This window comes from Callithrix jacchus, chromosome 1 (genome assembly GCF_049354715.1).
Source record: "Callithrix jacchus isolate 240 chromosome 1, calJac240_pri, whole genome shotgun sequence".
In the NCBI taxonomy this organism is placed as follows: domain Eukaryota; kingdom Metazoa; phylum Chordata; class Mammalia; order Primates; family Cebidae; genus Callithrix; species Callithrix jacchus.
This window is the reverse complement of record NC_133502.1, coordinates 219,302,816-219,328,971: the sequence shown is the minus strand read 5'-3', so window position 1 is coordinate 219,328,971 and position 26,156 is coordinate 219,302,816. Positions and strand designations below refer to the sequence as shown.

The window sequence follows — 26,156 nt, the reverse complement described above, 5'->3', positions numbered from 1 at the left end:
GCAGGGGCTCAGACCCCTTAAGCAAGAGGAGCAGGATCAATCCACCAGGCAAACCTAGACCAGCAAAAGTGCTAACCAGAAGATGAGAGATGGCAAGAATCCGTCTCTGCATGGAGTCCAACTACAATAGCAGGGGCTATGGTTTGTCGTTTCCCATTGACCCTTCTCTTGTGCATTCCCCCAGAACTGGTGGCCAGTTAGAAACATGGAGCAGCTCTGCCTGGATGGAATGCTCTATAAAAAGCAGGTGGATCTGAGCAATGTATGCATGGGTGGCTTGTGGCTGTTGCCGGCACCCTGGGTAAACAATCATCCTCAACTTGCTTTGAGTGTTGACAAATTAAGCGCACAGTTGCCCTTTTCCCCCGACAATAGACCTTACTGAAACAGAAGGTCCCCTTCCACCTCACACCCTTGACTGAAGGGCACAAAAGGACTCTGGTCTTGAGGTAGGACTAACTCCGTGGGGCCAATTTGCCCTCCAGAGCTTCTCTGGGACAGGGAGTGGGATGGTAAAGCCAGCCTCCAGCTGAGACCACAACCTTGCTGAGCTTCTTCCCTCCTGCCACACTCACTCTTCTGAGAATGCCCCTAATAAGTCATTGGAACAATGGCCTTCTCAGGGTCAGCTTCTAAGGAGCCTGACACAAAATAGTTCCATAAAACCAATACGATGGTGAACTTTATGGTATGTAAATTCTATCTCAGCAGGGCGGTTGTATTTTTTTTTAAATACTTACTAGTCATTTATAGTAATTAAATTTTTATAAATATCACCTCATCAGGCTATACATGCCTGGAAACCCTTGATCAGGTCAAACATGTTAAACATCTAAGTACTGCTGATTTAAAGGGGAAATGTGCTTGTTTTTGAGCTCCCAAATTACTTGTTCTTTTGAAAACACTAAATTCCACTGAAATGGCCTCTACTATAGTGAACTGAGAGTTCACATGGGTTACCCTGCAACAGGTCAAGGCAGCCACCCCTCACCGATAAGGCTGATTTGCAGGTTCTTTTGTCTTTTTGCCTGGTACATATTTCGGAGCCACAAAACACACATTTACTCAATGGTCATGTAATTCAGCCTTTATTGTAAGAAAGGAAAATAAAAACAAAATCCTATTAATAAACACAATGCAAATGATGCCTGAGATTATCATAAAGTCATACTAGCAAGCCACAAGTACCAGAGAGGGGTGAACAGGCTATCTACTAGCTCTTCTCTTGCAGTCCTGCGCCTCCCACGGAAGGCACAAGGTACAAACTATTACTGAAAAGGAAAAAAAAAAAGACAGCCTCTTTACGCTGAAATAGGGACTTTAATATCTTCTTGTAGTCCAAATGGATGTACCTCGCAGTGTGGCTGTAATGACTGGATTTTGCCAACAATAACGCTTGAGTATCCCTAACTATAGTTGAACCTGTCACCTGCTTTTACTTAATGCTAATGGAAAACCCGTTCCTGTGATCTCAGCTTTCCCTAGAAGAGCTCCTGAAACAGAGCAGGTACACAAAACTCTGGAATGAATAGCTATCTGCTCAAACATATTTTATTAAAACACAGATGATTGGGAAACTGAAGAGGAAAAAGGGTGGGAGACCACACATGGAAAGGGTGGGGTCTCACAGATTCAGCTGGGGATTGGGGATAAGGGGCAATCATTACCTTGGCAGAAGCACAAGGAATTGTCCCAGAGGTCAGCTTTGCAAAGAAAAAAAAAATCCACCTGAATTTGCTTTATTAAAGTGACATACAATCATGTTTTCTGATTCTCTTCACTGTCTAGCTTTGGGGGAGGTGGGTGGGAAAGGTGTGAATGATACTGATCCCTAATTCTGCTTCAATGAGATCTGGTGTGGACTTTCCACCAGTCCAGAGTTTGCTGGTACTGACCGCATCCCTGTATCAAGGGCCTTGAATGTGGGAGGCTAATGGGATGGGATGGCCTAGAGAGTTTCTCCATTCAGAGCTGGAGAGTTGCTGAAGGAAATGGTTTGTTGAAAGAGCTCCACCCACCCCTAGCCCCAGCCCTTCAGCTGTGGGAAGAGGCTGCCTCCTCTGATGGGGTCTCGATGCTGCTTCTCTGCTCCTGGTCTGGCGCATCCTCCTCTTTTTGCTCCAACTCGAAGTTCTGTGAACAAGGTCACAGGTGAGGCCTGGCCCTGCTTTTTCTCAACGGCAGCTCTGATACATTTAGTGGGGCAAAATTAGGCGAGAACCACTATATTGGGTAGTAATACCTACCCCCGAAGAGAAGTCATTTCTTCTATCCCACCCGAAATGTGGACCTGACCTACCTCAAGCTCCTGAAAGATCTCATCCATGAAGTCCTGAGAGTTCTGTTTGTAAGACACAGCTAATCGAATTGCATCATTGAAGAGCTGGGGGTGAGGTAGACATGGTGGATGGGAGTGTCTTGGACTCTGCCCAGTCCACCCCACTGGTACCACTGTGAGACTACACAATACTCCATGCCTAAAATCAGCAACCTTACCCATTGATTTGCCCCTCCCCATCACCCTGACTTATGCACGCTCAATGGACTTCTGCCTCATCAAGTCCAGGTCCATCAGCTTCTCCCTTCCTTGCTGCACATAGCCATGCACTGTCCCCATTCTCTCCATCACACCTGCAGCAAGCGCTTCTCTTCACAGCTTCCCTTTGCCACCTAGGGCCCTGACCTTGCCAGCAAACCACCAGTGAGCCCGTACCTTCACAACATTGGTACCATCAGCAGCTGAGACGAAATACAGGGGCAGGGAGAACTTCTTGGCAAAATTGAAGCTTTTTTGGGTCACGTTTATGTCTGCTGTAGAGAGAAGGCATGACATTGGTCTGTCCATCAAGGGAGGGGAAGAGAGTTTGGAGGGTGGGCCACTGGAGGCCTTCATTCTAGAAAGTGTGATACGTAGGATGGATCGGGAAACATGTCCTAGAAAGGGTTCAGTTAACAGGGATCTGTGTCTTGGAAAGAGGGCAGGTTGGCTCAGCGGGCTTCTTCATAAGGTGGGAAGTATGCAAGCCACCAAGGGTTGTATCTTATCATGGGAGGGAGGACAAATCACTGAAGGTTGCCTGCCCCAGGAGTGGAGGAGGAAATGCATAATGGCAGGCCCCCCATGAATTGCTGACACCCAGGTGCAGGGCTGGCCCCACCGTCAATTTTATTGGCCACCACGATGCATGGGATCTCTGGCCTGAACTCCCGAAGCTCTGTATACCAGGTGCTCAGGTTCTTATAGGTGACTTTCCTCTGTACATCAAACACCTGCAAAGAGCAGAGGAAGAAAGATAGCTCAGGTATGTCAATGTTTCTGCACCCCATCTCCAGGAGACTCACACACCCAAGCAGACGAGCATGAGCACATGCTGCGGTCACCAGAATGCGCTGAATTGCAGGCTCTCTGACCACAGAGGCTGCCCTTTCTCAGGGAAGCCCCCTGGAGCCTCCAGATGCAAAAATGCTTTTAGAAATCTTATTCTTGGCCTGGCACGGTGGCCACGCCTGTAATCCCAGCACTTTGGGAGGCTGAGGCTGGTGGATCACCTGAGGTCAGGAGTTCAAGACCAGCCTTGCCAACATGGTGAAACTATGTCTCTACTAAAAATATTAAAAATTAGCCAGGCGTGGTGGCGGGTGCCTGTAATCCTAGCTACTTGGGAGGCTGAGGCAGGAGAATCGCTTGAACTTGGGAGGCGGAGGTTGCAGTGAGCCCAGATCATGCCATTGTACTCCAGCCTGGGCAACAAGAGTGACAGCCATCTCAAAAAAAGAAAAAATATATAAATAAAAAACTTACTCCTTTTTCATCTAATCTTATTCACCAATTTTAACAATCACAAATTGAATCAATTTACCAATTGATAGTCTGTTAGAATTTGTAAAAACGTTTTTAGTCTACTTTTATGTTTATTGTTTAAACTGTTTTAAAGTTCCTTTGTAATAATTGTAAATGTTTCTAGAGTTTTCCTTTAGTCGCTATTGATTACGTTTATCTATTTATTTATTTGTGAAAGACAGGGTTTCACTCTGTGTGCCCAGGCTAAAGTGCAGTAACTCAGTCACAGGTCACTGCAACCTCAAACTCTTGGGCTCAAGGGATCCTCCCACCTTAGCCTCCAAAACTGCTGGGATTACAGGCGTGAGCCACCACAACCAGCCTTGATTGACTTTAAGACGGAACTTCACTCTTACTCAGACTGGACTGCAACAGCATGATCTCTGCTCACTGCAACCTTTGCCTCCCAGGTTCAAGCAATCCTCCTGCCTCAGCCTCCCGAGTAGCTGAGATTACAGATACAAGCCACCAGGCCTGGCTAATTTTTGTCTTCTTAGTAGCGACAGGGTTTTGCCATGTTGGCCAGGCTGGTCTCGAACTCCTGACCTCAAGTGATCTGCCCACCTAGGCCTCCCAAAGTACTGGGATTGCAGGCATGAGCTACTGCACCTGGCCAATTTACTTTTAAGCTTTTCTTTACTTTTTTGTTCTGTTTTTAATTTTGTTTTTTGAGATGGGATCTTACTGTCACCCAGGCTGGAGTGCAGTGGCACAATCTTGGCTTACTGCCACCTCAACCTCCTGGGCTCAGGTGATCCTCCCCTACCACAACCTCCTGAGTAGCTGGGACTACAGGTGCATCCCACCATGCCTGGCTAATTTTATTTATTTATTTTTTTTTGTAGAGATGAGGTCTCATTCTATTGCCCGGACTGGTCTTGAACTCCTGGGCTCAAGTAATCCTCCTGCCTTGGCCTCTCAAATTTCTGGGATTACAGGAATAAGCCATTTTGCCTGGCCTCTTAAAACTTTTTAAAAGTAATTTTTATTTTTTATTATTTGTAGCTCATACTTTTGTCTTTTTATAATTCATTGTTTTTACCTATTTTGTTTTTAATTTTTTTTTTTTTTTTTTTTTTTTGAGACATAGCCTCGCTCTGTTGCTCAGGCTGGAGTGCAGTGGCACTATCTCGGCTCACTGCCACCAACCTCTGCCTCCTGGGTTCAAGCAAATCTCCCGTCTCATCTTCCCAAGTAGCTGGGATCATAGGTATGCACCACCATGCCCGGCTAATTTTTGTATTTTTAGTGGAGACAGGGTTTCACCATGTTGGCCAAGCTGGTCTTGAACTCCTGACCTGAGGTGATCTGCACTCCTCGGCCTCCCAAAGTCCTGGCATTAAAGGTGTAAGCCACCACGTCCAGCCTGTTTTTACCTCTTTAAAAATAGCAGCAAGAAAGATGACCACTACAAACCAGCTCTAGGGGCAGAACTCTTCAAGACAACTTCTGAGCTGCTGCTACAGTGACCCCTCGTGCCCTTCACAGGAGTTCCTCAAAAGTGTCACACCCAAACTGCCCTAGTACAACAGTCAGTAAAGTTACAACCACCACCCTGTAGCTGCTGGCACAGCTGACCTGACTTCTAAATCACCAGCTATTTGTGCAGACAACACGGTTCAAGCTCAAGGCTAGAGGCTCGCCCTGTGTAGAGGGTCAGCAGCCGTCACACCTAAAAAGGCAACAGGAAGTCTATCTGGACTCAGCGAATCACCAGGTTGTCTTGAATTCCCAATGAGGACTCCTTATAAAGGGTGTCTGTAATGAAACTTCTGGAACCTACTTCACACCAGGCTCAGATGCCTTTTGTTCAAGGCTGGTTTCCTGAGCATCCTTTCTTTGTTTTGAGAGCTGAGAAGGAGCTGGCTAGAACGAGGAGTATCCCCATCTCAAGATTTCAAGGTGGAGGATAGAGCCCTGGCTCCATCTCTGACCCTCAGCCCCGTGTGGTCAGAAGGTGAGTGCTTTCTACCTGCCAGGCCCCAAGCAGCAGACTGGGGCTGGTGGCAGGCACCTGCAGACACAGGGATGGTGGCAGGAGAGACAGCCCAGGCCTTCAGAAGAGGGTATGGGGGAAGCCCATGGAGAGGCATCAGAAGTAGGAGGCAGTCACTCTGAGAGAAAAAGAGAGGTGAGCTCAAAATACCAAATGCCAGAGCAGACGTGAAACCAAACTGGCTAGAACCAAGCTCCTCTGCTCTTGAGTGTCACTTCTGCACTATACTGCTCCCATTTGCCTCACCCTGTCATCCTCTTTTGTTTAGTACCTTAACAGTATGAGAGTTAAAACCTGGACATTTTCAAAGGATTTTGTTCATAAGGAACAGTGGGGGGAATCAGGAGATGACCTCCTTCCTTTACCATTTGCAAAAGGCCAGAAGGGAAGAATCCTTACTGTCCTCTGGTGAAGATCCACCACTGGTATCTGTACTGTGCCCTCCACACACTGTGCTTCCTGGGGGCAGCCCTCATGTCTTTCCACCTTGGCACCTCCGGCACTTCGCACATGCACATCACAGACAGAATCCAAGTTGTGGAAGTGATCAGTGGTGCAGGAGCACACAGGAAAGAGTAATTCTAATGACAAACATCAGAGGAAGCTGCGCGGAGGTGGTAGCATTTAAGCAGGGCCTAAAAAATGAGCGGCTTTTCGAGTAAAGGGGTGTGAGCTGGGGAGAGGCTGAGGGAAGAGCATGAAGGAAGGTGTGCAGAGGAGCAGGTGACAATGAGCAGAACAGAGCAGCTCCTTCTGGATCCCCTCTGCTATTGCTTCTCACAGATGAGATGACACCTGTTCAGTCATGCATCCCTCTCAGTGCCAAGGTAAGGCTGTGCATACTTGCAGACAATCACTAAGTGGGAGGTAGGGCTAGAAGGACGGGTGTCTAAATGCTATGGAGCGCCATGGCAGACTGTATTCACATATACCAACAATGCTGGCAACTTGTCCATCCCATTTGCTCTTTTCATCATGTGACCCTGACTCCCCACTGAGAGATGTCTGTTTCTTCACTCTGTGATTATGGCCAGAGGATGCCATGTAACTTGCAGGGCTAGGCCATAAAAGGAAATACAAGTCCAACCAGGTTCTCTGTAAATGTTTGACCCTCACGAGGTCGGGAGATCGAGACCATCCTGGCCAACATGGTGAAACCCCATCTCTACTAAAAAATACAAAAATTAGCTGGAAGTGGTGGCACACCTGTAGTCCCAGCTACTTGGGAGGCTGAGGCAGGAGAATTGCTTAACCAGGGAGGTGGAAGTTGCAGAGAGCAGAGATCGCACCACTGCACTCCAGCCTGCTGGCGCCTGGAAAGAGAGTGAGACTCTGTATCAAAAAAAAAAAACATCTTCTAGTGTAGATTGATGAGTACTTTAGCAGTCTAAATTCTCAGGGCGCCATGGTAAAACCTCTAATGGGTACATCCCCTAGGAAGGAGTTAAGAGGAACATGGCAGTACTAGCATCATTTCATTTTCCAGAAACCTAGGGAAGTCCTGACATTTACCCCTCTGTAGTTTGGTTAGTGTTTACCAATTGTTGATGTTATGCCCTTCAGTTAAATGCATGGATGTGCCAAAATAATTAGAAAATAATTTATTAAAACAAATGAAGTTTGTCAAAGCAAAACTGTTGTAACCATAACTTGTTCATTAGTGTTGAGTGACTCCTTCTTGCTAATTTTCTAAGGGTTTATTTTTATAAGAGTCACATCTTCTGTACTGTGTCATCAACTGAATACTAAACAACTGTAGGATAAGGAAACCCTCAGTTTGAAGTTTACAGTCTGGTTTTGATTAACAGGTCAATGTAATTTGGTGGGAAGTTCTTTGGACCACAAGTCAACAGTGTGATCTAGACCTGTGTGGGCTACTCACTCAACCTTAATAATTTTGTTTGAATTTCTTCATATAAAAATGATAACTAGTATATTAGATCATCTTTACGATATATTGATTTTACTTAAGTTTGCACTTCTCTCTTATAGGAAATACCTTGCAGTGAATCGTATAGACTCAAACTAGAAAAACCATTTATGTTATAGTTTAAATTATACTGGTGTGATTTTATTTTCTGGCCTCTTATGCTATTCACTCTAGTTGTTAATTACATCATTAGTTTTTTTCATTGTCCCCATGCCCTAATGTAGATTTGTTTTGTGTGACCATTTAAAATGCCTTATCATTTTTTATATTCCCAAATTGTTAATTAAAAAAAGTAAAATTATTGCAGTTAAAAAAAAAAAAAAAGCTTGATCCTGATATCTTGGCTGCCATTCTGTGAGCAGGCCCAAATCAGCCCAACTGACAAAGTGCGTAAAGAGACACGCGGAGCAGAACCTGCTGGTGGCCCAGCCAAGTGCCAGTGTGTGTGGGGAGATATCCCAGGCGGTTTCAGACTGGTGCATAAAGAGACATGCAGAGCAGAACCTGCTGGTGGCCCAGCCAAGTGCCAGCGTGTGTGGGGAGATATCCCAGGCGGTTTCAGACTGGTACATAAAGAGACACGCGGAGCAGAACCTGCTGGTGGCCCAGCCAAGTGCCAGTGTGTGTGGGGAGATATCCCAGGCGGTTTCAGACTGGTGCATAAAGAGACATGCAGAGCAGAACCTGCTGGTGGTCCAGCCAAGTGCCAGTGTGTGTGGGGAGATATCCCAGGCGGTTTCAGACTGGTACATAAAGAGACACGCGGAGCAGAACCTGCTGGTGGCCCAGCCAAGTGCCAGCCTGTGTGGGGAGATATCCCAGGCGGTTTCAGACTGGAACCCAGGCCTGGAGTTTTCTCAGCTGAGACTTCAGACATTTATGGATTCCTGAGACATCAGAAAACGGTTGTTCTGTACCACCAAGTTTTGGGGTTTTGTGTTAAAGGAAGACCTTGAATGCTATTCTAAAAAGTTTTAGTGACTGAGGTTTTCACTTGGTGACAATTGATAGAGTTAATAATTCAGAAGACTAGCCTGTTACTTCCTGCATTACAGATGGCTGATATTCATGAAAATGCTTTTTTTTTTTTTTGAGACAGAGTTTCGCATTGCTTCTCGGCCATTTGGCTAAGACAAGTGTGGAGACTGAGTTTCACTCTTGTTGCTCAGGCTGGAGTGCAATGGTGTGATCTCAGCTTACTGCAACCTCCACCTCCTGGGTTCAAGTGATTCTCCTGCCTCAGTTTTCTAAGAAGCTGAGATGACAGGCATCTACCACCACGTCCTGCTAATTTTTTGCATTTTTATTAGAGACTAGGTTTCACCATGTTGGCCAGGCTGGTCTCAAACTCCTGACCTCAGGTGAAGTGCTGGGATTATAGGTGTGAGCCACTGTGCCCAGCCATGAAAATGTTTTTTAAGTATCCCAAAAGAAAAATATGCTCTTTTTCAGCATCTAAAAGTGGTGGCCTGAGAACCAAGGCAGGAAATTCATGGTCGGAACTTCTATAGGACACAGGTTTACAGAACTCGGTTTCCCTTTCTTAGCCCTTCCCACGCTGTGCTTCAGGCACTTACCACTCCCTGGCCACTGGGGTGGGAACCCTGAGACTGCATCCTAGACAACAAATGAGAGGCTGGGAGGGAGGCAAGGGGCTGGCCTGGGAGGGAAGGTTCTCTGGTACCCATAGCATCTACTTGGTGCCAGCATGTGTCCCTAGGGAACAGCAGCGGGCAACAGTGGAGGGAGGCCTCGGGAGCTTGTTTGACAGGGTGGGTCTGTCGGAGAGAGACTTTGACCCTCTCTTAGGGACGCCTTTGCCTCTTGGATGCCACACCTGGTGTTGAAGCCTTGAGCTTGCTGTTCCACCTTTTCTTTACCCATCCCCACTTGCAGAGAGCTCACCTGGCACCTTCTCACTAAGAAGCTCCAGGGAGCAGGTATGGTTTGAAGCATCCCCGGGTGGCCTTGAGCCCCTGTCACACAGCACCGAGACTTGGTTTAGAGGGCCAAGGGCTTCTAGGCCCCTCAACCCTCAGGCCAGATGTGCCCAGTGCCTTTGTCCACCTTCCCCGGGTTTCATACCATGATGCAGGCGTGGGCCTTGTAGTAGTAGGAGGCGTGCATGCTCTGGAACCGCTCCTGGCCTGCCGTGTCCCAAAAGTCTGCAATGTGAACACAGCTCTGACTGCCTGTTGGGGGCTAGAGGTCAGAGAGACCCACATGCCCGGTGCACTTCTGTGCAAGTTGCTGTGCCAAATACACATGTGACACAAGCCACAGCATGAGTGTGTGAGTGTACACGGGGAGCACAGGGTAGAGACTACGCAGCTCTACCTGTGTGTCTTCAAGACACAGTGCACCTGAGTGTGCTGCGAGAGGTGTTCACCTGTGTGTATGGGAGGACAGTGAATCGGGGGCCAGGAGTAATGACAACACAAACCGGGAGCCCAAGGAGGAAGAAGATAGGTTCCCCTGTTTCCCGTGAGATATGCAGGGTCCTCTAAGTTCTAAACCAGTCCAACTTGTCACGTGCGCTGACCACAGATGACAGACACAGTTGGCATGGCCAAGGAGAAGGTTAGGACCCAACGGCAGGTCAAAGCCCTGCGTGAGAGATAATGTTCTGACAACATTTTTATTTGTTTAAACTGGCTTAAAAAGGAACCCCTGAAGCTAGGAAAACTACTGCCTTGTTTAGGCCTCTTCTGTTCTTTTTCCCTCTGGCAGGCACAGCACGCCTCCTGACTTCTACTCCTGAACCCTGTCCCACACACCGGTGCTGGTCTGGACGCCAGGTCAGAGGGCTGGGACTTGGCCCCTGTGTGCCTCCTTCCACCCTCCATGGCCTTTTGTCCCCGCCTGGGGTCTCATTTTCTTCCTCTGGACTCTGTCTTTACCAACCTTCCGTCACCTCCCCTCCTCTCCCATTTCGTCCTTCCTGAGGGTCAGCATGGCTTGGCCCTGTGCTGCTTACCCACAAGGATAGTCTTGCCATCCACCGTGGCTGTGTGCTTGTACATGGTCAGGGCGTATGTGGACAGCTGCTGTGGCTGACTGCATTCAGGTTAAGGAACAAAAACCAATAAAACAGGAGGTAAGGAAGGAGTGGGGAGCAGGGGTGTTTGGTTTGATGAAATGGATCCTCTCCTTCCTCTTCTCTTTGGAATTATTGAGATTTTAAATCAAAGGAATGTGGCAGAGGATCAGCTTCACATATCACTGGTACAAGCTCCATGGAAGGGTGAGGGTTGGGAGGGGATGGGAGTGTGTCCTGGTCATTGAAGTCTGAGGTAAAATGCAGAACAGGATTTTACAGACAAATGTCATCAATGGCATCATGCAGTTGGAAAATACAAATGTGGATGTCACAACTCCATCATGGATGGAGCTTCTGCAGGCAAGAAAGGAAACCCTAACTCTGGTAGCAACACGACCATTCCAGAGAAAAAACCCCCACAAGCTGTCTATCAATTTGGAGTCTGCCTATGTGTTAAACCCTGAGAACATGGGTTAAACTCTGGGAATAACACCTGCCATGGCCCAAGATGCTGGACACTGTAACCAGCAGAACCAAGTGACACAGGTCGGCTGGGTGTGCAGAAGCACTTGGTACGGAGTAAGACATACTCAGATCTTAAGACAACTGAGCTTTGCAGTTAGGACAGGGAGCAGCAGGTTCCAGGGGCTCTTCTCACAAGTGTCTTCACTTGGAAAGCTGTTTAAAAAAATCTCCCAGTTGGAGGGAGGACCTCACTGCAAACCTATACAATGTAACAATTCATGGGAGGAAGGTGGGGCTGGCAGCTCCGATTTTGCAAAGGTCATTCATATCAGAGATTTGTTCAATAGTAGGGGCCCAAGCTTTGAGGTTAGAGAGCTTAAATGACTTGCCCAGTGTCAGAAGCTACTGAGGAGGAGGAGGAGGATGTGGGAGTTCATCCAGACTAGTGTTAGTCATTCTACTGCACTCTTAATATAAGACAGATCCAAATACGAGTAACCTTCAAAACAGACAGCAGCGATTTGCAATGCCGTGTGGGTCAATGAACAAGAAACCCGTGCGGAACAAAACCTGTGCGTTCACTTACCCAATCCTCCTTCCTGGGCTGCTAATACAGAGGGGTGGGCAGTGGGGCACAGATACCTGAGCACGGGAAGACCCACAGGAGCAAGGGCATGTCAAACCTTGAAGGATACAATCCATCCATGAGAAATCGCTCCATGAGTCTGTAAGCAGAACAGGTAAGGTGGTCAGATGGCGTATCCATCTCCCCATTGCCCCCAAACTTTTTTTTTTTTGTGAGAGAGTTTCACTCTTGTTGCCCAGGCTGGAGTGCAATGGCGCAATCTGGGCTTACCACAACCTCTGCCTCCCAGGTTCAAGCGATTCCTGTGCCTCAGCCTCCTGAGTAGCTGGGATTATAGGCATGCGCCACCACGCCCAGCTAATTTTTGCATTATTAGTAGAGATGGAGTTTCACCATGTTGGTCAGGCTGGTCTTGAACTCCTGACCTCAGGTGCTCCACCCACCTCAGCCTCCCAAAGTGCTGGGATTACAGGCTTGAGCCACCATGCATGGCCCACCGTCCCAAACTTTATCACTCTAAAGCCGACAACCTGGAAGCCATAGGTGGCTTTTACAACAGCCACACAGTTCCCAGGTCAAGTCTGGAACCTGGGAATAAGCACAACACCCCGTCATAACAAAACAGCTCATGTCACTGAGAGTCCACAGACTGTCCACGTGAAGCTCTCAAATCTGTTATTTCCATCTCAGCACAATGCTGCAAAGTACCCTTGTGTTATGCACAGGGAAACACAGACTAGGAAGGCTGTTCCTTCTGTTCAAAAGCCATTTCCTGGCCAGGCATATGGCTCATATCTGTAATCCTAACCCTAACTAGAACCCCAACCCTAACCCCTAACCCTAACCGCTAACCCTAACCCTAACCCCTACCCTAACCCTAACCCTACCCTAACCCTAACAACCCTAACCCTAACCCCTAACCTCAACCCCAACTGTCTTATTAAAAGGAACCAATCTTTACAATGATTATAGCAAACCATCGGTTCTACCCAGTTTTCTCCATCTCAAAGAGTCCCTCCGAGAAAGCATCTTTACCACATTTACACAATCGGTCACGGTTGCATAGCTACTTTTCTCTTTCCATTCCCACTCCCTGCCCTTGCAGTCCCTCAGCCCACACACCACAATGTCCTCAACTGCTCCACACCTTCTCACAGGGCTCAGAGGGAACACTCAAATACCTCGGTGTCCTCAACTGCTCCACACCTTCTCACAGGGCTCAGAGGGAACACTCAAATACCTCAGTGTCCTCAACTGCTCCACACCTTCTCAAGGGCTCAGAGGGAACACTCAAATACCTCAGTGTCCTCAACTGCTCCACACCTTCTCAAGGGCTCAGAGGGAACACTCAAATACCTCAGTGTCCTCAACTGCTCCACACCTTCTCAAGGGCTCAGAGGGAACACTCAAATACCTCGGTGTCCTCAACTGCTCCACACCTTCTCAAGGGCTCAGAGGGAACACTCAAATACCTCAGTGTCCTCAACTGCTCCACACCTTCTCACAGGGCTCAGAGGGAACACTCAAATACCTCGGTGTCCTCAACTGCTCCACACCTTCTCACAGGGCTCAGAGGGAACACTCAAATACCTCGGTGTCCTCAACTGCTCCATACCTTCTCACAGGGCTCAGAGGGAACACTCAAATACCTCGGTGTCCTCAACTGCTCCATACCTTCTCACAGGGCTCAGAGAGAACACTCAAATACCTCAGTGTCCTCAACTGCTCCACACCTTCTCACAGGGCTCAGAGGGAATACTCAAATACCTCGGTGTCCTCAACTGCTCCACACCTTCTCAAGGGCTCAGAGGGAACACTCAAATACCTCGGTGTCCTCAACTGCTCCATACCTTCTCACAGGGCTCAGAGGGAACACTCAAATACCTCGATGTCCTCAACTGCTCCATACCTTCTCACAGGGCTCAGAGGGAACACTCAAATACCTCGGTGTCCTCAACTGCTCCACACCTTCTCAAGGGCTCAGAGGGAACACTCAAATACCTCGGTGTCCTCAACTGCTCCACACCTTCTCAAGGGCTCAGAGGGAACACTCAAATACCTCGATGTCCTCAACTGCTCCACACCTTCTCATAGGGCTCAGAGGGAACACTCAAATACCTCGGTGTCCTCAACTGCTCCATACCTTCTCACAGGGCTCAGAGGGAACACTCAAATACCTCGGTGTCCTCAACTGCTCCACACCTTCTCACAGGGCTCAGAGGGAACACTCAAATACCTCGGTGTCCTCAACTGCTCCACACCTTCTCACAGGGCTCAGAGGGAATACTCAAATTCCCCAGTCCCTATGACCTGCCCCTGTCCCTGCAACACACACAACTGTGCAAGTGATTCCCCTCGTTCTCCCATGAACATCTGGGCTACAGCCGAGACTGCTCCTTCACCAGCCCTGAGAAGCCATGCTCTGTCTCCTAGGCTGTAATGCGGTGGTGTGATCCTGGCTCACTGCAACCTCCACCTCCTAGGTTCAAGCGATTCTCCTGCCTCAGTCTCCCACGTATCTAGCACTACAGGTGTGCGCCACCATGCCCGGTTAATTTTTGTATTTTTAGTAGATGGGGTTTTGCCATGTTGGCCAGGCTGGTGGAAGACTTCTTAAATGACCCAGACCCTCTCTAGGCCTGGTATTTCTTCCCTAATCTCCCAACATACTTGGATTTGCCCACTGCGCTGTCTCCCAGGCAGATGATCTTCACGTTGTCATCAGCATCATATTTCGCTTGGTCCAGCTCACTGGGTTTGGTTTTGCCTTCTGCCATTGGCTCCTAGCTGTAGAGAGGGGTCCGGCCCGGGGTGGCAGGGGGCAGGGGGGCTTGTCTGGGAAGATCAAGAGGCTGTTAGAGATAAGTCCCCTCAACCAAATGTATTTCTTCCTCTTCCTGGACAGGAGACACAATGAGCCAATGAGAGAGGGGCCCGAGAACTCACAACCTTCATTCACCACCAACTTGCCTGCCACATGCTGTACACACAAGATTCTCTTAGGGTGGTTTTCCCTACAATATTTTCCTACTGCAGGTATGCTTAAGTTCACACCTCCCACTCCCACCTGGAGAGACAATATTCTGTATTTACAAGTTCTTCTTTTTTTGAAATGGGATCTTGCTCTGTCACCCAGGCTGGAATGCAGTGGCGCAATCTCGCCTCACTGCAACCTCCACCTCCCCGGTTCAAGCGATTCTCCTGCCTCAGCCTCCCCAGTAGATAGGATTACAGGTGCCTGCTATCTCACCCAACTAATTTTTATATTTTTAGTAGAGACAAGGTTTTACTATATTGGCCAGGCTGGTCTTGAACTCCCGACCTCAAGTGATCTTCTCACCTCAGCCTCCCAAAGTAATGGGATTATGGGGATGAGTCACCGTGGCTGACCTGTATTCACAAGTTCAACACACAAAAGTTTCCTTAATTGTAAAGCAGGGACAAAAAACAGTGCCCATGTCATATAGTTGATATAAGACACTGTCTGCCAAAAAGCCTGAGCTCTCAAGAATAAATGACACTGACTCTACAGCCAAAGATGCCTGCCCCACACTTGTGATCCTTTGCCTTCTTCATGTCTCTTACCTCTCCTTCATTTTCCATCCTACTATAATCTGTACTTGCTCTCCCTCCCTCAACACGGGCAATTCCCCTAACCCCCTTCTCTAGGGGTGTTTCAACCTTTACTAGTTTAAAGTATCTCCTAAATGCTGATCATACCCCGCTGTAACCTCCACCCAGACTGCTTCCCTCAGTGCCAGACTCAGACGTCATGCACTTGCCTACTAGACTGGGAGTAGCAGAGTATGGCACACAGGCATCAATAATACGTTATAAACAAATACTTAAGTCCTGCACACTCCAAATGCTGCTCCTCACATTCCCCATTTGCACAAGACATTTACCAGGTATCCAGTGCCAAAAGCTGTGTGCAACATCATCTCTCGCTCTGTTCCACTCTCCTCACACCTAAATATGACCTTACGAACATTCCTGAGAATGTAACCACAGTCCAGACTCTGAGCTAGCCGGGCACATCGAAATGATATGATGAGAGACAGCAGCAAGAAGTGAACCTGACTGAGCATTCACCAGGAGCAGACGTTGCACAGGGTTCAGAGGATGTAAGACACAATGACAGCGGAATCTACTGTGGTAAGAGCTACAACAGAAGTATGCACACGGCTCAGGGGTAGAAAATACCAAGAGGGCCCCCACGTTTTACTGACTGTGCCACCACACAGCTACTGCTTCTGCATAGTCAGGAACTTCCGCTTATGTATCCAGGGGCACAATCCCTGGGAAGTGGCAGATACTTGGTAAGCATGGTGAGGGTAAGCCCCCTTCCACCTGTACCCTGTAGAGAGAGCAACATACAGCCAAATGCGGCTGCATGGCTCCATGCTTGGAGACTTTCTTTCTTTCTTTCGTTTAGAGACACGGTCTCACTCTGTCGCCCAGGCTGGAGTGCAGTGGTGCGATCACGGCTCACTGCAGCCCCCAACTGCTGAAGCGATCCTCGCTCCTCGATACCCCTGGGACTACAGGCGTGAACCACTGCTTACAGGCGAAGACTTGGTTGCCGCTGTCCTCGAGATCTAAGTGGGCAAGCTATTTTTCGATAAATATTTCTGGGCACCAACCATGTCCAGGCATCGCCAGGCTGCTCGTCCCACCCCCCACAACAGCCTCGCGAAGCCACCGTTCTGTATTTCCCCCGACCGGGACGCCCTCCCGCCCAGATCCCATTTGCCCTCACGTGCGATCCCAGGTGAGGGCTGGAGAGACCAAGGACGCTGCAGGTCGGCCCACCCGCGGCCAGCGGCCCCTCAGGCACCGCAGCCCACCCGGACTCTGCGTGGTCTGGAACCACGCCCGCCCGCCCGTCCCGCTAGCGGCGGCAGCGGCGGCGGCGGCGGCGGCGGCGGCGGCGGCGGCGGCGGCGGCGGCGGCGGCACCCTCGACTTCCGGCTCGACAAGCGTCCTCGCAGCTGCCGCGCAACCGCACAAGGACCCCGAGCAGGGCTGCCCGGTCGAAGGCCTGAAGGACCCCCGCCGCGGCGCGGGCTGCCCAGCGCGGCGCCTGACGGGAGGGCCGCAGGGAGTGCGCATGCGGCTGAGTGCGAAAGTGGCAGTTCTTAACCTGGCGTGGTGGCCCGCACCTGTAGTCCCAGCAACTCGGGAGGCTGAGGCAGGGGAATCGCTTGAACCCGGGAGGCGGAGGTCGCGGTGCCATCTGTCTTAGTAACCAGGGCGTAGAAACACCTTGTGCTTGACTCACAAGCAGCTAGGTGGACACACATGTGAGGGAAAGCTTGTTGCAACCACTGCTCAGCCAGGAGCCAGGGTTTTCTCTCTTTCTGAGACCTGCCATCTTCAGTGTCACAAGGGGTTAAATCAGCAGTCAAATTTTACTCTCTTATGAGAGTGGGTAGTTGGCCTGAACCTATCAGGATTTTTTTTTTTTTTGAAGGTGGAGTCTTTGTGGCCTGGGCGGGCACGCAGTGGCATGATCTCGGTCACTGCAGCTTCTACCTCCCTGGTTCAAGCGATTCTCCTGCCTCAGCCTCCGGAGCAGCTGGGATTACAGGCGCCCGCCACCACACCCGGCTAATTTTTCTGTATTTTTAGTAGATACGGGTTTTCAGCATGTTGGTCAGGTTGGAGGATCTCTTTCCCAGGGTTTTGCAAATAGATGTGAACAGTTCCAGGTGACAGTTGCCCCCAGCATGGGGCAGGGTGGGGCGGGTACTCCATGAGCACTGCAGACCAGGGTCGTGCCTTGCCCGGGTTTCTCACCATTCCTGGTATCTGCTTCTGGCCTTTCTTATTGGTTCTGTGTGACGTCTTTGCATCCTTATCACTTAAATGTCTCTGATTTCTGTTCCTTGCAGTGAAAGCTCTTATAATAAATAACCCCAAATCCTAAGGAAGCCATTCACAGCTCACTCAGGGGCATCTAAAAGGTATTCCCCATCGCAATTCCTGGAAAGCTGTAGCAAAGAATACATTTTTTTAATTTTTTCAAATCCAGGAACTAATAAGGCAAGTAATGAACAGCACACAAGCAAAATCTGTTTGGTGGTAAGCACTTGTTTTGGTCGCCAGTGGCCTCCTTAGCCTTTGTGTTCCGGGGGATTCAACCTTCATGCAGAATCTTCTCTGTGGGTGTGGACACCACCAGGAGAACACAGCCTCCTGATACACTTGGACCCACACCCCTTCTTTCCCAGTCAGCTCACTCACAGCTGTTGTTTTGGCGACCCACCCCCTCTGACTTGCGCACGCAGAGATGGCTCTTTCATTTTCACCGTTCGTCGTTTTCCCTAAGTAAGACATAAAGACCATCCCTGGCCTTCAGCCCCATATCAACTTTTTCCAGCATTGAAAAATCAAGATTTTTTAAAAACACAATTGACACTAATGCACAAGCAAGTCCACTTTATTGTAGGGTGAAGGAGGGGGGGTAGATTTTATAGGGGAAATTTGGGTTGGGTTGGGAGGGGAGATAGGAAGAAGTCCAGAAGGCATCTCTTTGTATATATGCATGTGTACAAACGTGTGTGTATGTATATATATATGTGTGTGTTTATTACAAACATATGTTTATTTATTTCATCTTTCCTTTTCTCGGGAGTGAAGGACTCACTGGGTGTGTTGACGACGGGGTCAGATCAGGAGGTAAGGGTCAGCTCTGGGAGCTCTGTGGTCTCCGTGTAGTAATAGTTGTTTGCGTCAGAATAGGTCTTCCCCTTCAAGGCCTCTATGAGCTGCTGTAGGCGCTTTGCAAAAGAAAGTCCTTGGGGAGGTTTTGTGGTAAATAAGGGTAGAGGTGGGGGTGAGGGAAGTTGCTGAAGAGGGGGTCGGGACTGGGCTGCAGGTGGTCGAGGGGGCTGTTGGAAATACCAAGGATGGTGAACAGAGACAGGGTGGGAGGAGGAGAGTTGAATTGAGGGCGGTTGAGTGGCGGGGCGTGGAGGGGTGGGCGGCTGAGTCATATGCAGGGCATTAGAACCGATCTTGGAGGCAATCCAGTTCAGATAGGGCCAGGTGGCCGTGTAGATTCCTGGGCGCTTAGCACGGGCACAGCCTACCCCCCAGCTTGTGATTCCCACGACCACATAGGCGCTTTCCTCGCTGTCTTTGCACATGAGAGGCCCGCCGCTGTCCCCCTGCCCAGAAGGACACAGAGGTCACTATCTGTTTGAGCCACTCTTTCCCTGCCCAGAGGGGTCAGAAGGCTCTGGGAGGACAATTTCCACAGCCACATGGTTTCCTGCTGCCGTAAACACAACTGGTTGTGCTTTAAGGTGGTGTCAAGGGCTTCGTTTGGGTAGTGAGGAGGGTGTGAATTGTCAGGGGTTTCCTGGCAGTGAGATGAGCAAGCCCATGTGCCCACAGGGGCACATGGCACGGGCAGCTGGTGTCTGTCCCCTCTCATCCCCACTGTGACTGTAGGTGTGGGAAGAGGGACTGGGGATGCAGTCGCTAGAGTAGGACCCTGGGCAGAGGAATGGAGATAGTGGAGCTTGGGGATCCAAAAGGAGATGTTCTCAGGGGCCTGGAGAGTCCTGGAGGGACTCAGGGGCTTGGGAGCCAGAAGGAAGGTTACCTGGCAGGTGTCGATCTTGCCTTCAGGGTAGCCGGCACACACGTTGGTTGGCTGAATGCGCCCATTGTACCACTGGGTTGAGTTACACAAGTCCAGGTCGATGAGATCCACACGCGCCTCCATCAGCACAGGTGATGGCCTGGGGGCTACAGTCAGACCACTCAGTGGTCAGTGATCATGAGAGACACAGAGGAAAGTCCTGCCTCCTCACACCACCGACCCCCATCCTCTGTGAAGCTCCAGTTAAACCTCAAACCCATCCAGTCAATGCCCCTACCTCTCCTTATACACTCCCAAAGGAAAGAGATTTACACCAGAAAGAGCAGACAGGAGGCGATGGGAGGAGGTGGGGAGATTATATCCAAATCAAGGCCAGAGGAGAGAGGAGAGGAAGGAAGAATGGAGGCCCATGGAAGGTGGATGGAGGATGGGCAGGTGGATGGTGGGTGTGCATATTAATGATGGATTATGGAGGTTAGTTGCGGTATTACCATTAACACCTAGTGTGCACCAAGCACTCACTGAGCCACATGGTCCCATTATCTCCATTTTGGACCAGAAGGCTGGAGCACTGCCTACCTATGTCACACTACGGATGTGAGGGGGCTGGAAGCTGGCAGCTCAGCGGCTCCTCTCCAGACTCCAGTCTGAGACACACAGTCCACTCCCATAGTCTGGCTGTAAGCCACCCTCCCTGCTTCTTGTCCCTCATTAGGACTCCTCAGCTCAGCTGTGGACACGACCCGCTGAAGCTGGGCTGATAAGCCCGTCCTCATGTGCTGCAGATCTGTTCTGAGGAGCTTGCAGGAGAAGCCCTGGGCAGTGCCTCCACACACGGGCAGGCCTGGCAGGGGCAGGGGCAGTTGAAACAACCCTGACGCGGAACTTCCTTGACAGCCCTGGACTCTACCGTGACCTTTGTATTAGGAAAGATTCCATGCGGCCGGGCGCAGTGGCTCAAGCCTGTAATCCCAGCACTTTGGGAGGCCGAGACGGGCGGATCACGAGGTAAAGAGATCGAGACCATCCTCGTCAAAATGGTGAAACCCCGTCTCTACTAAAGATACAAAAAATTAGCTAGGCATGGTGGCGCGTGCCTGTAATCCCAGCTACTCAGGAGGCTGAGGCAGGAGAATTGCCTGAACCCAGGAGGCGGAGGTTGCGGTGAGCCGAGATCGCGCCATTGCACTCCAGCCTGGGTAACAAAAGTGAGACTCCATCTCAAAAAAAAATAAAAGACTCCATGCTATGGCGCACGCAACCAGCATTGCTCCTCTTCAAGGGGTCCCACAGACAGGAGGGTCCCCAACAGCAGCAGCCCTCACCACAGCCACACCCATAACCCAGGGGCTGAGTCTGGATGTCAGCTGCAGACTGAAGTAGGGGCAGACCCAGAACATAGCTGCATAGGCCAAGACGGGAGATGGGAAACCCATGAGTGACATGCACAGGGCTAGGCATTCGACAGGCGCCTGGCCAACGGCTGCTGAATGAGTGTTCGCTGGGCTTCATGTTTTCTAATCCCCTTAGCCCCTACCCTTTCTTACCATCCAAGCAGCAGTGAGAGTTTTGTACATGCACTGCCCTCGGGGTAGGGGTGACATTGAAACAACATCGACAACAATCCTGGCTTGCTAGCCATTAAGATGACTTTTTAAATCTATGGCAGAGCCCATAGTCTTGAAGGCCATGGCTTTCATTATGAAGAGCCAGCTGTCCTGAAACAAAAATGGTTTTCCTTGGCTTTTTTTTTTTTTTAGATGAAGTTTTGCTCTTGTCACGCAGGCTGGAGTGCAGTGGCGTGATCTCAGCTCACTGCAATCTCCGCCTCCCGGGTTCAAGTGATTCTCCTGCCTCAGTCTCCTGAGCAGCTGAGATTACAGGCACCCACCATCACATTCAGCTAATGTTTTGTATTTTTAGTAGAGATGGTGTTTCACCATGTTGGCCAAGCTGGTCTCAAACTCCTGACCTCAGGTGATCCACTCGCCTCAGCCTCCCAATATGCTGGGTAAATTACAGGCATGAGCCACCGCACTGGGCCAACACCTTGGCTTTAAACATCAAATGCTTTCAAGTCTGCAGGGACTTAAATCTCAGTAGAAAAGAAGCAAAGCCCCAAAGCAGATGAGTTGAAGGAGGTGGTAGGACACAGAATGTTTGAAGGAATCACATGAGTTGGAGCCTGGGGGTTTCTTTAAGACTTGGGCTTATGGGTACAGGATGTGTTTGCAAAAATAAAAAACAAAACAAAACAGAAACAGAGCTATCCCATTAAGTTTATGGGAATTCCAGAATAAAAAAGGTTTTGCATGACATCCAAGGTCCAGCTAGGAGACTACAATCCTTCTGAGCAATAGAATAGGACAGCAGAGGATGGCAGTGGGGACCCTGAGATCAGCCTCCCAGCACCACAGGAACCCCCAGGAGCTGTGGACATGATCAGACAAGTGACAGAGCATGGCAGGCTAGGGGACTGGACAGAGGCCAAGGCAGAGCCATGGGTATCAGCAGGTGGAATACAGGCTGTCACCAGGCCAGAAGGGGATGGCCACCTATCAACTGAGGCCAGTGAGAACAAGGACAGCTGGGACGAGACTCCCTTCCCTGAGGGACAGGTGGGTGGCAAACCTGTCAGAAACTTAGACCACTCCCTGTGAGAAGGAAATAAAGAGTTAAAAGAAGAATCCTGAAATGATTGTTTTTTCTTACCCTAAAAAGGCGGCGTTTTAAACCCAAATGACTGAATTGCCTTGAATTTAGAAGCCTAATCTATTCATTATCAAGAAAAAGAAGAAATTGAGAGCTAAGTTAATTTCAGTCACATTTTTCCATCTTTACTGTAACCTACGGAAAGTCGGAAGTATAGGCCACATGCAGAGATCAAGTCCTGCTGGGTCTTGTCCTGCCGGCAGAAACCTTGCTGCCCATTCCTGCCATTTAATGGGGCAGCCTGTTGCTTCTGGGACAAACAGTATCTCTAGGGTGTCAAAGTATGTGGGGAGAGGTGTCCGGGATTCCTCTGACCCAGACACCTCTGGGTAATGACAGCTTGTTCTAGGTCACACCTGGGCTTTCCGTGATACTGGTCTGCTAGGGAAGAAATTCCTCCTACTCACTGAGAATTCATCTGGAGTCAAGTGTGTTAAGGAGAGTTGGATGGGCAAGAGCTCTTCTGGGAGCCAGCGAAGAGAGAGACAGCTTGGTTAAGGACAGAGAGGGACCCGCTGGACACTCCAGGGAGCCTGAAATTCGGAATGCCTGTGACCCACAGAAAGCCAAACTCACCACCTGTCCCCTTTCCAGTCTACAGAGGAAACGTCAGGTAACTCAGATGGAGAGGGTGGATTTGGTGCTATGACTGCCGGAGGATGGGAGCAGGGGCCCGGAGGCTGCTGCTGATGGGAATAAAGACAGCCTGGAAGCAGGAAGACTGGGCCCTGGATTTGCAGGTGTTGGAAAATGGTCAGCTTGAAGACCATGTGATCCGGCCCTTCCATTTACACATGAGGGAACCGGGGCCCAGAGGGTGGGAGGCACTGTCCTGTGGTCACATAACCTTATCTGGAGCTCTTCTCCCAAGGTGGTTTCAGGATTGCTCCCTGTTTCCAGGATCCAGCAGCTTGGGTCCCATTGCCAAATACAGACACAGCCTCAACCCCATTCTAAACAATGCTGCAGTTCTGCCTGCACCTGCCATCAGCGCCCCCACAGAGAGCCAGACGAGTCACCCACCATGTCACCTGGAAGGCCACAGTGAAGGCTCTACTTGTAGTACCGTGAGGAGGATGAAAGTCACTTGGCTGGGTGTCAACACGTGACCACCGCACCTCAAAGACCACCAGGAGAATGGCCATCAGTGCTCTCCCTTGGAGGTCGTCCCATACTCACCTTTCTCTTCTATGTATCCCCAGCCAGCCACCCAGCAGATCTGGGGGCCTCTGGGGAGGCCTGCCTTAAAGTGGGGCAGGCAGCCCGGCCCAATGAAGGGCCCGCACGAAACGGGAGGCGTGATCTTCAAGAGAGCAATGTCATTTCCCTCTGTCACACGGCTGTATTTTTCATGAATGATGATTTTCTCCACATATCTCTCTTGCAGAGGTGGCTTTACTGGCTTATTGTTCCCATATGTAATTTCCTTTGCTCCGAAAACCAGTCTCCAGTCATACACTTTACTGTGGGCACAAAGGTTAGCCAGGTCACAACTGGCTGGACAAAAGCCTGGTGACAGTGACCCTTGGGGCCTTCCCTTAGCAAAGGTCTGGACCAGCCCCCAGAGTCTCACAGCCACTTGACCCAGAGTCCCAGGGAGACTCTGCACAGCATCCCTGGGGAACACCCCTCTCTGAAAAGAGCCGTTCTGAAGACCCCCCTCTGTGCATCCCAACACATACGTTTTGCCATTGAAGCAGTGAGCAGCAGTGAGCACCCACTGTGAATTCAGCAAGCTGCCTCCACACGTGTGGTACCGGTAGCTGTTGTACATGAAGATCTGGAGGCTGACCATCCACGGCCAGGCCCCGTGCTGTGCAGCCTGCCCGCCGACGACACGGACACCACCGTGTGGGTTCTGCCTGAACCGTAACCCGCAGGGGCCCCTGGGGAGAGACCAGGCACAGTTCAAACCTGGCATGAGCACAGCATGTCCTTGTAACTCCACAGCTGAGCGGAGGCAGGGACATGGGGTTGGGAGAAGTGAGGAAGAGCTTCCAGGGTCTGGGAAAGTGGGGGCAGCCTGGGCTATGCAGGAAGATGCAGGCTCTAGGAAATGGTTCTGGAGGCCAAGATTTCTCACATCTTGTGGGTGCAGTCACAGATGGAAAAACAGGAGGCCACAGGAAGTCAGGACAGGCTGTATACAGGGCCCTGAGGGATGGCCCATCCCTGGGCAGAACAGGAGGGTAGAGGTAAGGGTGTGGGGCTGGGGACAGAGGGGTGTAATGGCCTAAGGTCTTTATAACGAATCTTGGATGGGAGACTCAGGGAAGAGTCCGGTGATGAAGGGGGTCCTGAGGCTGCCAGACTGGGTTGACAGTGATGGGAGGAGGGACAGTAGCCGGGGGCAGCTACTGTGGACCACAGGTGTGGGGGTACACTGAGAGCAGTGAGGGCCTAGAGGTGGAGGGAGGCTCTAGGAACTGTGTCACAGGCAGGAGCTACACATAGCTTGGGAGGTGTTGGCGTTGTGGGGTACCTTGGAGTGAGAGGGTCTACTTGGGGTAGGGGTATAAGAGGTGTGAAGACATAATATCCTGGAGGCAACAACCATGTGTTGGGACGCCTCGGCTGTCTGTGGGAGAACAGGGGCTCCTAAAATCAGGGCTTCATGTCTTCAAGGCAGTGGGGTAAATCCCTGGGGTTGTGGGAGAGGCACAAGGAGTCTGAAGTGCTGAGAGGTCCATCTCTGGAGGAAATCATGAAAGCTGGGGGTCTGGGAGCTCCAGGCTGATGATTCTGGGAGCAGGCAGTCCAGGCTAGAGCTGTGAGCCCCAGGAACTGCTGAGGCCCAAGCCCAGCCTCCCTTTCCCCAGCCCCAGACAGAGGGAGTCAGGGTGAGACCTGCTCCTCAGAAGATCCTTCCCCCACCAAAGTCCCCCGGCACTTACTCACACGTGGCGTTATCTTTAGCAACCGCAGACACTGCCAAGGCCAGCAGAATGGCAGTTGGCAGCATCTTGAACATACTCCTGGCCCTGCCTGACCTGCAAGTCCAGTGACCTCACAAAGCTCCATGGCCGCCTGGCCAATCAGCAGGGTGACCTCCCACCCCTCCCCCCAAACCCCCAACAGTCAGGCCAGGTAACAGCCCTTTGCCTTAACTGGTTTGTGCTGAAGAGATTTTCTGACTTCCTGCACAGGTTCCCCCACCAGCAGGACAATGGGGAACTCCTGTGCAGCCCCACTCCCTCTGTCCCAAGACCAGGATGTCCATTCCCAGTTACTCTTGTCAGGTCCCCATATCATCCAAGTCCCCGGCTCTGTGCACATTCAGAGTCTGTCTCTCACACACACTGTAACCACTGCAGACTCACAGATCTGGAGGAGCGGCTCAGCCCTTCAGTGATGAGATGGTGCCACATGTTTGTGGTTCAGAGGAGTCAGGCTCAGCAGATTCATTGGTCCTTAATTGTTGTTGGGGAAAACTGTATTTTCCTATTCCAAGTGCGTACTATCAGGACGCTTTTCCAAGAGCCATTTTGAATCTCCCCAATTTACGACTGCACAGCCCACCTTCCTGTCCATTGCTGAATATCACAAGGTCTCCTGTTTCCTATCTGAGTGTCTCCAGATCTCCTTTCTGTGATCAAGGTGGAGCAAGGTGTCTTCTCTTATACATGACAGCTACCTGATTATCGTGAAGCATCGTTTTTTTTTCTACCTGATTGTCAGGAACTAGCATCTCACCTACAAGAGTGTGACAAATGCTCATTGCAAACGCCCGAATGTTAAAACATTTCACATCTCCTGCAAGTGTCAGGAGGTCACATTGCTACCTGCACAAGGGAAGCCTTACTTCTTCTACCTGAGCGTAAGTTCTCAACTGCCTGAGGATCAATAGGTTGCCCATAATCTAAGTGGGTGTCAGAAGGTCCATGTCTCCAACCTGAGTGTCAGGACCTCTCAGAGTATTGAGTTTTCCGATTGTCAGATGATCTTGATTTCTCTATTTTCTCTAACTAATGTCA

General features: G+C 50.2%; 2 protein-coding genes across 10 annotated transcripts; both read right to left on the bottom strand.

Moving 5' to 3' along the window:
• Window positions 1-1,072: 1,072 nt before the first annotated feature.
• RABL2B (RAB, member of RAS oncogene family like 2B) lies at window positions 1,073-16,866 on the bottom strand. Of its 9 annotated transcripts, XM_078344653.1 has the most exons (10): window positions 16,618-16,866; window positions 16,424-16,456; window positions 14,529-14,693; window positions 11,968-11,997; window positions 10,745-10,824; window positions 9,853-9,932; window positions 3,159-3,270; window positions 2,714-2,811; window positions 2,300-2,383; window positions 1,073-2,133 (listed from the first exon to the last, which is right to left on the bottom strand). In XM_078344653.1, exons 3-10 carry the CDS (start codon window positions 14,633-14,635, stop codon window positions 2,035-2,037), a joined length of 690 nt encoding a protein of 229 aa, XP_078200779.1. In that variant the 5' UTR covers window positions 14,636-14,693; window positions 16,424-16,456; window positions 16,618-16,866; the 3' UTR covers window positions 1,073-2,034. The 9 variants fall into 9 exon arrangements, with proteins under 9 accessions (XP_078200779.1, XP_078200804.1, XP_008979085.3 ...); XM_078344678.1 differs by lacking the exon at window positions 9,853-9,932; XM_008980837.5 differs by lacking the exon at window positions 16,424-16,456 and having other exon boundaries at window positions 14,529-14,755.
• Window positions 16,867-18,284: 1,418 nt separating this feature from the next.
• On the bottom strand, window positions 18,285-25,185 carry ACR (acrosin). The gene is made up of 5 exons (XM_035274874.3): window positions 25,077-25,185; window positions 23,865-24,068; window positions 23,362-23,645; window positions 19,471-19,616; window positions 18,285-19,030 (listed from the first exon to the last, which is right to left on the bottom strand). Exons 1-5 carry the CDS (start codon window positions 25,151-25,153, stop codon window positions 18,533-18,535), a joined length of 1,209 nt encoding a protein of 402 aa, XP_035130765.2. The 5' UTR covers window positions 25,154-25,185; the 3' UTR covers window positions 18,285-18,532.
• Window positions 25,186-26,156: the final 971 nt, after the last annotated feature.

Bases quoted from the DNA above. Each gene is read 5' to 3' on its own strand.
- RABL2B (XM_078344653.1), bottom strand. From the start codon at position 14,635: ATGGCAGAAGGCAAAACCAAACCCAGTGAGCTGGACCAAGCGAAATAT. The intron at 10,825-11,967 runs GTATCCTTCAAG...ACCTGAATGCAG, and splicing joins CGATTTCTCATGGATGGATT to TCAGCCACAGCAGCTGTCCA. The intron at 9,933-10,744 runs GTAAGCAGCACA...TTCACATTGCAG, and splicing joins TGGCAAGACTATCCTTGTGG to ACTTTTGGGACACGGCAGGC.
- ACR (XM_035274874.3), bottom strand. From the start codon at position 25,153: ATGTTCAAGATGCTGCCAACTGCCATTCTGCTGGCCTTGGCAGTGTCT. The intron at 19,617-23,361 runs GTGAGTATGGGA...GTCTGACTGTAG, and splicing joins GGGATACATAGAAGAGAAAG to CCCCCAGGCCATCACCTGTG. The intron at 19,031-19,470 runs GTAACCTTCCTT...CCTTCTGGGCAG, and splicing joins GCAAGATCGACACCTGCCAG to GGGGACAGCGGCGGGCCTCT.